The 13,242-nt window shown below is 54.1% G+C and overlaps 1 protein-coding gene across 3 annotated transcripts in view; it reads left to right on the plus strand.

Annotated features, from left to right (window-relative positions):
• Positions 1–11,522, plus strand: part of LOC140385704 (D-serine dehydratase) — a 227,584-nt gene extending 216,062 nt beyond the window's left edge. For 2 of the 3 annotated variants that reach the window (XM_072468143.1, XM_072468142.1), the window contains exon 8: positions 11,280–11,522. In XM_072468143.1, the coding sequence (XP_072324244.1) occupies positions 11,280–11,369 (90 nt within the window). In that variant the 3' untranslated portion in view covers positions 11,370–11,522. Of the gene's footprint in view, positions 1–5,412; positions 6,922–11,279 lie in introns of those variants that run through there. The other variant, XM_072468144.1, reaches the window with a different exon arrangement.
• The last annotated feature ends 1,720 nt before the right edge of the window (positions 11,523–13,242 follow it).

Consider the following 13,242-nt stretch of genomic DNA (forward strand, 5'->3'; position numbering starts at 1 on the left):
GAGCGACAAGGAGGTGGAGGATGCCAAGCGGGCACACCAGTCTTGTCTCACCCATTTTAGCAGCTTTCAGTCCCAATATGATAAAGCCTACCAGGACATGCAACGCACGGTGTTGGTAAGACAGGAAACCGAACAACAGGTTGAGCAGTTGCAGAAACAGTGCAGCGATTTAAAAGCAGCCCTACGAGCCCTCCACACTTCCACCCCGGAACAAAGGCAGAGCTCGGTAGATCGCGCAAAGTGCCGGAAGCAAATTGCAGAATTGCAATCTCTGCTTTCTGTTCAGAATGGGTTTCAGAGCACGTTTGGACCCCAGTTAGACCAGGAAAATGGCTCTGATTGGCAGGAGTAAAATGAGACTGTCCACAGATATATTCATGGGACATGTACACAGGAAAAACCCCAGAAACAAAAAGCACCCCAACCCCCGACTGCACAAGCAGAACACACCCCTATGAACCCTGTAACCACACACTGCAGGGCCGCAGCAGAAGGAGACTCAGATTTTCTATACACTACCCCGTTAACCGTCACCCAATTAAGAGACGCGTGTGATAAGATTACACCGTTCCTACCCACATCGGACCCCCACCAGTTCTTTGCAAGGGTAAAACAGCAGACTACCATGTATGGCCTGGATGAAAAGGAGCAAGTGAAGCTCACAGTTTTAAGCCTCGACCCTTCAGTCGTGGCAGCCCTTCCCAACCCACAGAATGTAGGAGGAGGCACACTTCAAGAAATGCGCACAGCGATCCTAGATACGATCGGCTATAACAAAGGAGACCCCGTAGAAGGCCTAATCAAGTGTAGGCAAAAGAAGACAGAGCACCCCACAGCGTTTGCTGAACGCTTGTGGATACATTTCACAGCAGTATTCGGAGAGTTAGCCCGCGCCCATTTGTCCCCAGATAATATGGCCAAATGGACTCGCATCCTAGTCTCTCATGCGACAGAGGCAGGAGCGAGCTTGCGCAAATCACGACCCATCAGACGAGGCCCACAACGAGAAATGGGTTTTGAAAAGATTGTCCCGCACTTGGGAACAGTCCATCCAAGGCAAAACCGTATTTGTTAAGACCAAGGAAGAACAGGCAGACAAGCGTCCAGTTAGGACGCACCAGAACCCCGCATGGGTAAATGAGGGCAGGAACAGCCCACAGCAACCCAAATCCCAGGAGTGCCATTACAGAGACCTGGTTGAGGGAAGGGCAGGATTGGCAGCTAAACGTTCCAGGATTTAGATGTTTCAGGCGGGATAGAGGGGGATGTAAAAGGGGAGGCGGAGTTGCGCTACTGGTTCGGGAGAATATCACAGCTGTACTGCGAGAGGACACCTCAGAGGGCAGTGAGGCTATATGGGTAGAGATCAGGAATAAGAAGGGTGCAGTCACAATGTTGGGGGTTTACTACAGGCCTCCCAACAGCCAGCGGGAGATAGAGGAGCAGATAGGTAGACAGATTTTGGAAAAGAGTAAAAACAACAGGGTTGTGGTGATGGGAGACTTCAACTTCCCCAATATTGACTGGGACTCACTTAGTGCCAGGGGCTTAGACGGGGCGGAGTTTGTAAGGAGCATCTAGGAGGGCTTCTTAAAACAATATGTAGACAGTCCAACTAGGGAAGGGGCGGTACTGGACCTGGTATTGGGGAATGAGCCCGGCCAGGTGGTAGATGTTTCAGTAGGGGAGCATTTCGGTAACAGTGACCGCAATTCAGTACGTTTTAAAGTACTGGTGGACAAGGATAAGAGTGGTCCTAGGATGAATGTGCTAAATTGGGGGAAGGCTAATTATAACAACATTAGGCGGGAACTGAAGAACATCGATTGGGGGCGGATGTTTGAGGGCAAATCAACATCTGACATGTGGGAGGCTTTCAAGTGGCAGTTGAAAGGGATTCAGGACTGGCATGTTCCTGTGAGGAAGAAGGATAAATACGGCAATTTTCGGGAACCTTGGATGACGAGAGATATTGTAGGCCTCGTCAAAAAGAAAAAGGAGGCATTTATCAGGGCTAAAAGGCTGGGAACAGACGAAGCCTGCGTGGAATATAAGGAAAGTAGGAAGGAACTTAAGCAAGGAGTCAGGAGGGCTAGAAGGGGTCACGAAAAGTCATTGGCAAGTAGGGTTAAGGAAAATCCCAAGGCTTTTTACACGTACATAAAAAGCAAAAGGGTAGCCAGGGAAAGGGTTGGCCCACTGAAGGATAGGCAAGGGAATCTATGTGTGGAGCCAGAGGAAATGGGCGAGGTACTAAATGAATACTTTGCATCAGTATTCACCAAAGAGAAGGAATTGGTAGATGTTGAGTCTGGAGAAGGGTGTGTAGATAGCCTGGGTCACATTGAGATCCAAAAAGAAGAGGTGTTGGGTGTCTTAAAAAATATTAAGGTAGATAAGTCCCCAGGGCCTGATGGGATCTACCCCAGAATACTGAAGGAGGCTGGAGAGGAAATTGCTGAGGCCTTGACGGAAATCTTTGTATCCTCGCTGTCTTCGGGGGATGTCCCGGAGGACTGGAGAATAGCCAATGTTGTTCCTCTGTTTAAGAAGGGTAGCAAGGATAATCCCGGGAACTACAGGCCGGTGAGCCTTACGTCAGTGGTAGGGAAATTACTGGAGAGAATTCTTAGAGACAGGATCTACTCCCATTTGGAAGCAAATGGACGTATTAGTGAGAGGCAGCACGGTTTTGTGAAGGGGAGGTCGTGTCTCACTAACTTGATAGAGTTTTTTGAGGAGGTCACTAAGATGATTGATGCAGGTAGGGCAGTTGATGTTGTCTATATGGACTTCAGCAAGGCCTTTGACAAGGTCCCTCATGGTAGACTAGTACAAAAGGTGAAGTCACACGGGATCAGGGGTGAGCTGGCAAGGTGGATACAGAACTGGCTAGGCCATAGAAGGCAGGGAGTAGCAATGGAAGGATGCTTTTCTAATTGGAGGGCTGTGACCAGTGGTGTTCCACAGGGATCAGTGCTGGGGCCTTTGCTCTTTGTAGTATATATAAATGATTTGGAGGAAAATGTAACTGGTCTGATTAGTAAGTTTGCAGACGACACAAAGGTTGGTGGAATTGCGGATAGTGATGAGGACTGTCGGAGGATACAGCAGGATTTAGATTGTTTGGAGACTTGGGCGGAAAGATGGCAGATGGAGTTTAATCCGGACAAATGTGAGGTAATGCATTTTGGAAGGTCTAATGCAGGTAGGGAATATACGGTGAATGGTAGAACCCTCAAGAGTATTGAAAGTCAAAGAGATCTAGGAGTACAGGTCCACAGGTCACTGAAAGGGGCAACACAGGTGGAGAAGGTAGTCAAGAAGGCATACGGCATGCTTGCCTTCATTTGCCGGGGCATTGAGTATAAGAATTGGCAAGTCATGTTGCAGCTGTATAGAACCTTAGTTAGGCCACACTTGGAGTATAGTGTTCAATTCTGGTCGCCACACTACCAGAAGGATGTGGAGGCTTTAGAGAGGGTGCAGAAGAGATTTACCAGAATGTTGCCTGGTATGGAGGGCATTAGCTATGAGGAGCGGTTGAATAAACTCGGTTTGTTCTCACTGGAACGAAGGAGGTTGAGGGGAGACCTGATAGAGGTATACAAAATTATGAGGGGCATAGACAGAGTGGATAGTCAGAGGCTTTTCCCCAGGGTAGAGGGGTCAATTACTAGGGGGCATAGGTTTAAGGTGAGAGGGGCAAGGTTTAGAGTAGATGTACGAGGCAAGTTTTTTACGCAGAGGGTAGTGGGTGCCTGGAACTCGCTACCGGAGGAGGTGGTGGAAGCAGGGACGATAGTGACATTTAAGGGGCATCTTGACAAATACATGAATAGGATGGGAATAGAGGGATACGGACCCAGGAAGTGTAGAAGATTGTAGTTTAGTCGGGCAGCATGGTCGGCACGGGCTTGGAGGGCCGAAGGGCCTGTTCCTGTGCTGTACATTTCTTTGTTCTTCTTTGTTGTTCTTTGAGTGTTATAATTGTGGACAATTAGGACACTATGCACGAGAATGTGAAGCCCCCTGAAACAGCAACGGAATCATCCCACAAATGCACCCCGAATCAGCAACGACACCAACAGCCCCAACCCCCCACCCAGGGGACCGTACCCAAGGGAGCAATACCCCAGAGAGCCTGCTCCACCTTACGTGCCCCAGGGGTCATGTTACAACTGGGGCAGTCAGGACACTTCACCTGAGATTGCAGGAGACCCCCACCACCATCTAGACTAACCCCCAGATATGAAGGAGAACACAGGGCAGCACGGTGGTGCAGTGGATAGCACTGCTGCCTCACGGCGCCGAGGTCCCAGGTTCAATCCTGGCTCTGGGTCACTGTCCGTGTGGTGTTTGCACATTCTGCCCGTGTTTGCGTGGGTTTCGCCCCCACAACTCAAAAATGTGCAGCCTAGGTGGATTGGCCACACTAAATTGCCCCTTAATTTGAAAAAATGAATTGGGTACTTTAAAATTTAAAAAAATAAAAAATAAAAATGAAGGAGAACACCACCCACAGCAGCTGCAAGGTCCCAGCTGCCCCATGTAAACTGTGAGCGCTTACTCACCACTTCTCATGGCAGGGACACCTCAGCAAGGCCACTTCATTTTTGTTTCTCTCCTTCCTCTCTTCTTCGGTCACACTACACTGACTCCATATGCTAGTTACACCCCAAGCCAAATGTGATTTACGGTGTTGTTCTTTCTGATGGAACCTGCATGATTTTTGGAATGTTTGTGTGTTACGTTAAATGTTTGTTACTGTAAATGTTGAATGTTGTTTGTTCATTTAAAGTTTTTCATGGCCCCACGCCACCACTCTTTTAACGCCCACTGGCAGTTAAAGGAACAAGTTTGTCCGCAGACAACCGATCATAGCTACTCTTCTGCTTTGAAGGTAGAAGATAGCCACAAAAGGCAACCCCCACGACGATCACAAATTCTTACCGTTCTTCCCCGGTCACTCAGGCAGTGGAGAAATGGCACTGGTCCCCGCCCTGCCTGAGGACCCCCATCTGGTCAGCTGTGCTCAGGTAGAGCACAAATGGCACTGGTCACCGTCCTACCCGGGGATTCCACCCATTCTTACCCGTCGCGGCCCATACGCACCACATTTGGCACTTTTAGTTCAAAACTCTTCTGTTTGTTTACGGCGACCCTTAGGTTGCTTCCAAATGCTATTTACATCCTCAAACACTGGGATGGTAGATCGCACAGGCTGCGAGACGGCTCGCGCTGTGTCAGTATTATCTCGAATGTCTTGCCCCAAATATTTGGTTTTTAAAAAAAATGAGGGAGTCACAGATGGTGACCAATTATAACGGGTAATTGGCAATAAAAGGACCGACAGACTGACATACAAGATCTTAAACAAGATAATAACAGAAATTATGCTTGTGCCCATAGAACTCCAGAACCACAGAAGCCTCAAGAAGACGAAAGAAGAAGAAAAGATGAAGACAACCATCATACTCTACAGTTGGATCTTAGCGGGATCCCTCCAGTTGCGCACGGACGCTACCCCCCTGACCCGTACCACACAGGCCGTGAATGTTTCCCACCCCGTCCATACACTGTACCCCGAGATAGTAACCGATACACCAAACTGGTGTGACAAGTTCATAACCTGGTATTCCCTGTCCTACGTTGTGGAAGCACTACTAGTAATTGCGATACTCTGCAGTGTCGTTCAGACACTAAGACTCAGGAAATGGCGGAGGAAAGCCTCCCGCACTCCGGTATACACATTCTGATCCCCTATTTTCGGACTTCAACAAACCCCCCAACCCCTTTAAGTGAATTAAAGTACATCCATTTTTTTATGTGTTTGTTTGTTCTAATAAAGGAAATGTAAAACTCTGTGCTTGACTGCCAAGCCAGAGAGACCTGTGTTGCTGTTATTGTACAGTTTAAGATGTTGTAAATTATTTTTGAATGATTGAGTTTAGTTTAGTTAAGGACAGTTAGAGGTTCCAGTTTTCTTATTTTGTAATGCATGCCTGAATGTCATGGTGCCCCGTAGAATTTTATAATGATGTATGTACATAAAATAATTTAGGTAAAAGTTGCAATTCATAGGACAGAGCAGTGTAGAGCCTGTCAGTACTTATGGGTGCCCGACTCGAGAGGAGAACGAAGACGACACGGTAATGTGATCCTTCACGTTTCGCTTTGAGCATCACAAGGAGGGAGTGTAGCCATCTGGGATGGCCACTTCCAGAATACAAAATGGACATTTGCAAAGATTACAGGGAAATATGGACAATGCTAAGAAAGCAAGCAGGCACAGAGCCTGTCTGCATATTGGAGAAACACCTCCCAGCCGAGACTGAAACTGTAGGCCCGTTAGCACATGGATGGCCCATCTCCGGGAACAAAGGAAGATACTTAAATAACCCATCTGGCCCCAGACCTCGCGGCGCCAGTTCCCCAAACCAAAAGCAGAAATCAAAGCAGGCCAACGGCCACCGAGGACATGCCCAGCCATCAGGGCACCCACCCCTTTATTGGTCAGGATCAATGCGAGTGATCAAGAAATGGCCCAATTGATTGGGGCCAAGTTCAAGGCCCGCCCAAAAGCGCGCGAAGCCCCCTTCGGGTATAAGAAGAAGGCCCCAAGAGAGAATCGCTCTCTTGGAATCAGCTCTCAAAGCGGAGAGACCCTTCCACCAGCTGCACCAGAAGCAAGTAAGTCCAAGGTCAACGTTCGCTACCAGACGGATGACCTTAGCTGTTCCCCTCTACCACTTCGATCCCAGCAGCCTCAGAACCGAATAATGGCCATTGTTCCTCTGACTGTGTGGGCGCCCGAAGCTAAGTATAGGCTTTAGCAGTAGTGGTAGTTTAGTCTGTAGTATTTCGTGCATGAGTAGATATTGCTGTATATGTAACTAAATAGTATTGACTTTGAACTAACTAACTGGTGTACCGACTCTTTGATCAGTATTCGGGTTTGAACCTTGTGGCGGTATCGAAAGATACCTGGCGACTCTAAAGCAAACGTAATTAGAATTAAGGAAGGCGACCATATCGACCGCCATGTTTAGAAACAACCAAAGAGAGCAACAACAGTCCACCCCTCTCCCTCACACTCCACCCCTCTCCCTCACACTCCACCCCTCTGCCTCACACTCCACCCCTCTCCCTCACACTCCACCCCTCTGCCTCACACTCCACCCCTCTCCCTCACACTCCACCCCTCTCCCTCACACTCCACCCCTCTCCCTCACACTCCACCCCTCTCCCTCACACTCCACCCCTCTGCCTCACACTCCACCCCTCTCCCTCACACTCCACCCCTCTCCCTCACACTCCACCTCTCTCCCTCACACTCCACCCCTCTCCCTCACACTCCACCCCTCTCCCTCACACTCCACCCCTCTCCCTCACACTCCACCCCTCTCCCTCACACTCCACCCCTCTCCCTCACACTCCACCCCTCAGCCTCACACTCCACCCCTCTCCCTCACACTCCACCTCTCTCCCTCACACTCCACCCCTCTCCCTCACACTCCACCCCTCTCCCTCACACTCCACCTCTCTCCCTCACACTCCACCCCTCGGCCTCACACTCCACCCCTCTCCCTCACACTCCACCCCTCTGCCTCACACTCAACCCCTCTCCCTCATACTCCACCCCTCTCCCTCACCCACACCCCTCTGCCTCACCCCCACCCCTCTGCCTCACCCCCACCCCTCTGCCTCACCCCCACCCCTCTGCCTCACCCCACCTCTCTGCCTCACCCCCACCTCTCTGCCTCACCCCCACCCCTCTGCATCACCCCCACCCCTCTGCATCACCCCCAGCCCTCTCCCTCACCCCCACCCCTCTGCCTCACCCCCACCCCTCTGCCTCACCCCCACCCCCACCCCTCTGCCTCACCCCACCTCTCTGCCTCACCCCCACCTCTCTGCCTCACCCCCACCCCTCTGCATCACCCCCAGCCCTCTCCCACACCCCCACCCCTCTGCCTCACCCCCACCCCTCTGCATCACCCCCAGCCCTCTCCCTCACCCCCACCCCTCTGCCTCACCCCCACCCCTCTGCCTCACCCCCACCCCCACCCCTCTGCCTCACCCCCACCTCTCTGCCTCACCCCACCTCTCTGCCTCACCCCCACCTCTCTGCCTCACCCCCACCTCTCTGCCTCACCCCCACCCCTCTGCCTCACCCCCACCCCCACCCCTCTGCCTCACCCCCACCTCTCTGCCTCACCCCCACCTCTCTGTCTCACCCCCACCTCTCTGCCTCACCCCCACCCCTCTGCATCACCCCCAGCCCTCTCCCTCACCCCCACGCCTCACCCCACCTCTCTGCCTAACCCCCACCTCTCTGCCTCACCCCCACCTCTCTGCCTCACCCCCATCTCTCTGCCTCACCCCCACCCCTCTGCCTCACCCCCACACCCACCTCTCTGCCTCACCCCCATCTCTCTGCCTCACCCCCATCTCTCTGCCTCACCCCCACCTCTCTGCCTCACCCCCACCTCTCTGCCTCAGCCCCACCTCTCTGCCTCACCCCCACCTCTCTGCCTCACCCCCACCTCTCTGCCTCACCACCACCTCTCTGCATCACCCCCAGCCCTCTCCCTCACCCCACCCCTCTGCCTCACCCCCACCCCCACCCCTCTGCCTCACCCCCACCTCTCTGCCTCACCCCCACCCCTCTGCCTCACCCCCATCTCTCTGCCTCACCCCCACCCCTCTGCCTCACCCCCACCCCTCTCCCTCACCCCCACCCCTCTGCCTCACCCCACCTCTCTGCCTCACCCCCACCCCTCTGCCTCACCCCCACCCCTCTGCCTCACCCCCACCTCTCTGCCTCACCCCCACCCCTCTGCATCACCCCCACTCCCACCCCTCTGCCTCACCCACACCCCTCTGCCTCACCCCCACCTCTCTGCCTCACCCCCACCTCTCTGCCTCACCCCCACCCCTCTGCCTCACCCCCACCCCCACCCCTCTTCCTCACCCCCACCTCTCTGCCTCACCCCCACCTCTCTGCCTCACCCCCACCTCTCTGCCTCACCCCCACCCCTCTGCATCACCCCCAGCCCTCTCCCTCACCCCCACCCCTCTGCCTCACCCCACCTCTCTGCCTCACCCCCACCTCTCTGCCTCAACCCCACCTCTCTGCCTCACCCCCATCTCTCTGCCTCACCCCCACCCCTCTGCCTCACCCCCACCCCCACCTCTCTGCCTCACCCCCATCTCTCTGCCTCACCCCCATCTCTCTGCCTCACCCCCACCTCTCTGCCTCACCCCCACCTCTCTGCCTCACCCCCACCTCTCTGCCTCACCCCCACCTCTCTGCCTCACCCCCACCTCTCTGCCTCACCACCACCTCTCTGCATCACCCCCAGCCCTCTCCCTCACCCCACCCCTCTGCCTCACCCCCACCCCCACCCCTCTGCCTCACCCCCACCTCTCTGCCTCACCCCCACCCCTCTGCCTCACCCCCATCTCTCTGCCTCACCCCCACCCCTCTGCCTCACCCCCACCCCTCTCCCTCACCCCCACCCCTCTGACTCACCCCACCTCTCTGCCTCACCCCCACCCCTCTGCCTCACCCCCACCCCTCTGCCTCACCCCCACCTCTCTGCCTCACCCCCACCCCTCTGCATCACCCCCACTCCCACCCCTCTGCCTCACCCCCACCCCTCTGCCTCACCCCCACCCCTCTGCCTCACCCCACCTCTCTGCCTCACCCCCACCCCTCTGCCTCACCCCCACACCCACCCCTCTGCCTCACCCCCACCCCTCTGCCTCACCCCACCTCTCTGCCTCACCCCCACCCCTCTGCCTCACCCCCACACCCACCCCTCTCCCTCACCCCCACCCCTCTGCCTCACCCCCACCTCTCTGCCTCACCCCCACCCCTCTGCCTCACCCCCACCTCTCTGCCTCACCCCCACCCCTCTGCATCACCCCCACTCCCACCCCTCTGCCTCACCCCCACACCCACCCCTCTGCCTCACCCCCACCCCTCTGCCTCACCCCCACCCCTCTCCCTCACCCCCACACCCACCCCTCTGCCTCACCCCCACCTCTCTGCCTCACCCCCACCCCTCTGCCTCACCCCCACCCCTCTGCCTCACCCCCACCCCTCTGCCTCACCCCCACTCCCACCCCTTTGCCTCACCCCCACACCCACCCCTCTGCCTCACCCCCACCTCTCTGCCTCACCCCCACCCCTCTGCCTCACCCCCACTCCCACCCCTCTGCCTCACCCCCACACCCACCCCTCTGCCTCACCCCCACCCCTCTGCCTCACCCCCACCTCTCTGCCTCACCCCCACCTCTCTGCCTCACACCCACCCCTCTGCCTCACCCCCACCCCTCTGCCTCACCCCCACCCCTCTGCCTCACCCCCACCCCTCTGCCTCACCCCCACCTCTCTGCCTCACACCCACCCCTCTGCCTCACCCCCACCCCTCTGCCTCACCCCCACCCCTCTGCCTCACCCCCACCTCTCTGCCTCACCCCCACCCCTCTGCCTCACCCCCACCCCTCTGCCTCACCCCCACCCCTCTGCCTCACCCCCACCCCTCTGCCGGACCATGAACCTCTCCCTCACCCCCACCTCTCTGCCTCACCCCCACCCCTTGCCTCACCCCCACCCCTCTGCCTCACCCCCACCCCTCTGCCTCACCCCCACCCCTCTGCCGGACCATGACATCTGCCTCATGCCCACCCAAATCCCCCACTGCTCCTCGCACAGGTAGCCTAAGGAAAAGTTGGAAATTTGCTATTTGGATAGAACTTTACATGATGAATGTCTAATATGTTCTGATCAAATCATGACACATCTACGCCCCCTCTCTACCCCCTTTCTTTTTCTTTCTTCCATATCTATTTCTCGCTCATTCCCCTTCCCTACCTGCCTTTCTCCTTGTTTTCTCCCACTCCCTCTCCACTTGTCCATCCCTCCCTTCTCTGTCTTTAACTAATTCTCTCCTTCTCCCTATCTATCCTCACCTGGTGTCCCTCTATCTCCCTTGTTTCTCTCCTCCAAAATCTCTCTCTCCTTCCCCTCCTTCTTCTTTATCTTGTCCACTCTCTCTCTCCCTGTTTATTTGCCTCTCTCTCCCTGCCTGGCTTTATCTCCTCTCTTTCCATTAACCACTCTCCCTCCATTCACTCATTCTCTCTATATCTCCTCTTCCATCTGTCTCTTTTTCCTTTTCCCTCTCTTCCTTATCCTCTGCCTCGACCTCCATTCTATCGGTTTGTCTCCTCTCTCATTATCTCTCTCTCTCTCGCTCTCTCTGCAGGCCTGTTCCGCTGCAGCAATGCATCCTGTCTACTATGTACACTCAGAGGGGAGGATTGTCGCTGAATGGAGACCCACACGAGGCTGGTAGAACGAGCGGAACCCATGAGGAAATTTTACTCTTTCCTTTCCTCTGCTGAAATTGCAGCCTGATTGTAATTCCTTCCCAAATTCCCAGGGTGATTCTGGACGGTGATGGTCCCTGTATCGTGCTTTAATCTATTTTTTAAAAAAATTTAGAGTCCCCAATTATTTTTCTTTCCAATTAAGGGGCAATTCAGCGTGTCCAATCCACCTAACCTGCACATCTTTGGGTTGTGGGGGTGAAACCCACGCAGACACAGGGAGAATGTGCAAACTCCACACGGACAGTGACCCAGGGCTGGGATTCGAACCCGGGTCCTCAGCACTGCAGTCCCAGTGCTAACCACTGCGCCACATGCCGCTCCTGTATTGTGCTTTAATGATCACTCCAAAACCCACCATTTGAAGTCAGATCAGTGGTGATTGCTGACAAACATTTCTAAACGCTGAATCAATGGCAGATCTTTTAAGGTAGAGATTGCACCAGCCAATAGCTGAGAAGGTGCCATGCAGGTTACTCGTAAGCTATCCCTTTAAAACACCAGTGGGATTTTCTGGCCCCCACGCGGCGGGATTGGAGCAGCAGAGGCCGCTGTCGGGATCTGCCGGTCAGATGGCCTTTTGTGTTATCCACCAGCCGCGCTGCTGGGAGGTAGGAGATCGCCTTAGGCAGGACCGGAAGATCCGGCCGGAAGGAAGGGCCGGAAAATTTCACAGCAAAATAATTGAAAAATACCACACACTGAGATGGACGGGCTATGCACAATTTATAAAAAACAACTGGTCGCAGCTGAATGCCATCCTGTTCTCTCCCAGCCACTGGATTGACACAGGACAGAATCAGCTTTGGCTGCGAGGCCGTCTTTGGTCAAGTAGTTTCTGACACACACAGTGAATGATCCATTGGGCCTGTGCGATAAACTGTGCTCTTAACAAGAGGCCGGAACATAATGTAAATTTTCTTACAAACTGGACACCAATGAAATCCTGACTGTCACGCCAAGCAATGCTCCTTGTCAGTTGCCCACATGTGGCCACTCAGCAATACAGAAAGTTTTCCCCTTCTTCTTAGGCAGTGGTTAGGCATTGAGGATGAATCGCTCCCACTCCTGTTCGATGGGCTCTGAGATGGTTGAAAAGTCCAATGCATGGTCTGCAAATTCTGTTACTTGAAGGGTTGAGTGGGGGGTTGTTTGGAGGCCCTCTGATGCCTGTACTTTCCCTCTGCATGTTCCTGACAAAGTCTCTCGCTTTGTTCTGTGCCTTCCCGAGTGGGTGTGCTCCACTTTGGTCAGTCACAAGCTAGGGTCTCCCATGAGTCAGCAGGGATGTTTGCCCTCTTCAGGGCTGCTTTGAGGACATCCCTCAAGCATTTCCACTGCCTTGGGGGATTCCTGTTGCAGCCGAGTTCCGAGAAGAGCAGTTGCATCAGGCGACATGTCCCATCGACCAGAGCTGGTTTTGAGTGATTAGCACCTCAATGCTAAGTGCGTTGGTTCGGGAGATTACACTGCTGTAAGATCATCTTTCTTGCCTCCAGATTTACAGGATCTTGCAAAAGCACTAGTGGGGGTACTTCTCCAATGCTCTGAGATGCCATGGTTGGCCATGTTGGTTGGCCATGTCTCTGAATCATATAGGGGTGCAACGATTACTGCTGCCTGGTAAATCATTACTTTCATCTCGGTTTTGAAATCCTGGGGCTGGATTCTCTGTTTTTGGGACTATGTCCCCACGCCGTCGTAGAAATTGTGGACTTTCACGGCAGAAAACCTGGCGTGAAAGGGCCACATATTCCTAGCCCTGCAGGGGGCTAGCAGTGAACTAGCGTAAAGCTAGCCGCTTTTGCTGCAAATACGGGGCCCCGTACTTCAGGGTCG

The sequence above is a fragment of the Scyliorhinus torazame genome, chromosome 11 (assembly GCF_047496885.1).
Source record: "Scyliorhinus torazame isolate Kashiwa2021f chromosome 11, sScyTor2.1, whole genome shotgun sequence".
NCBI lineage: Eukaryota > Metazoa > Chordata > Chondrichthyes > Carcharhiniformes > Scyliorhinidae > Scyliorhinus > Scyliorhinus torazame.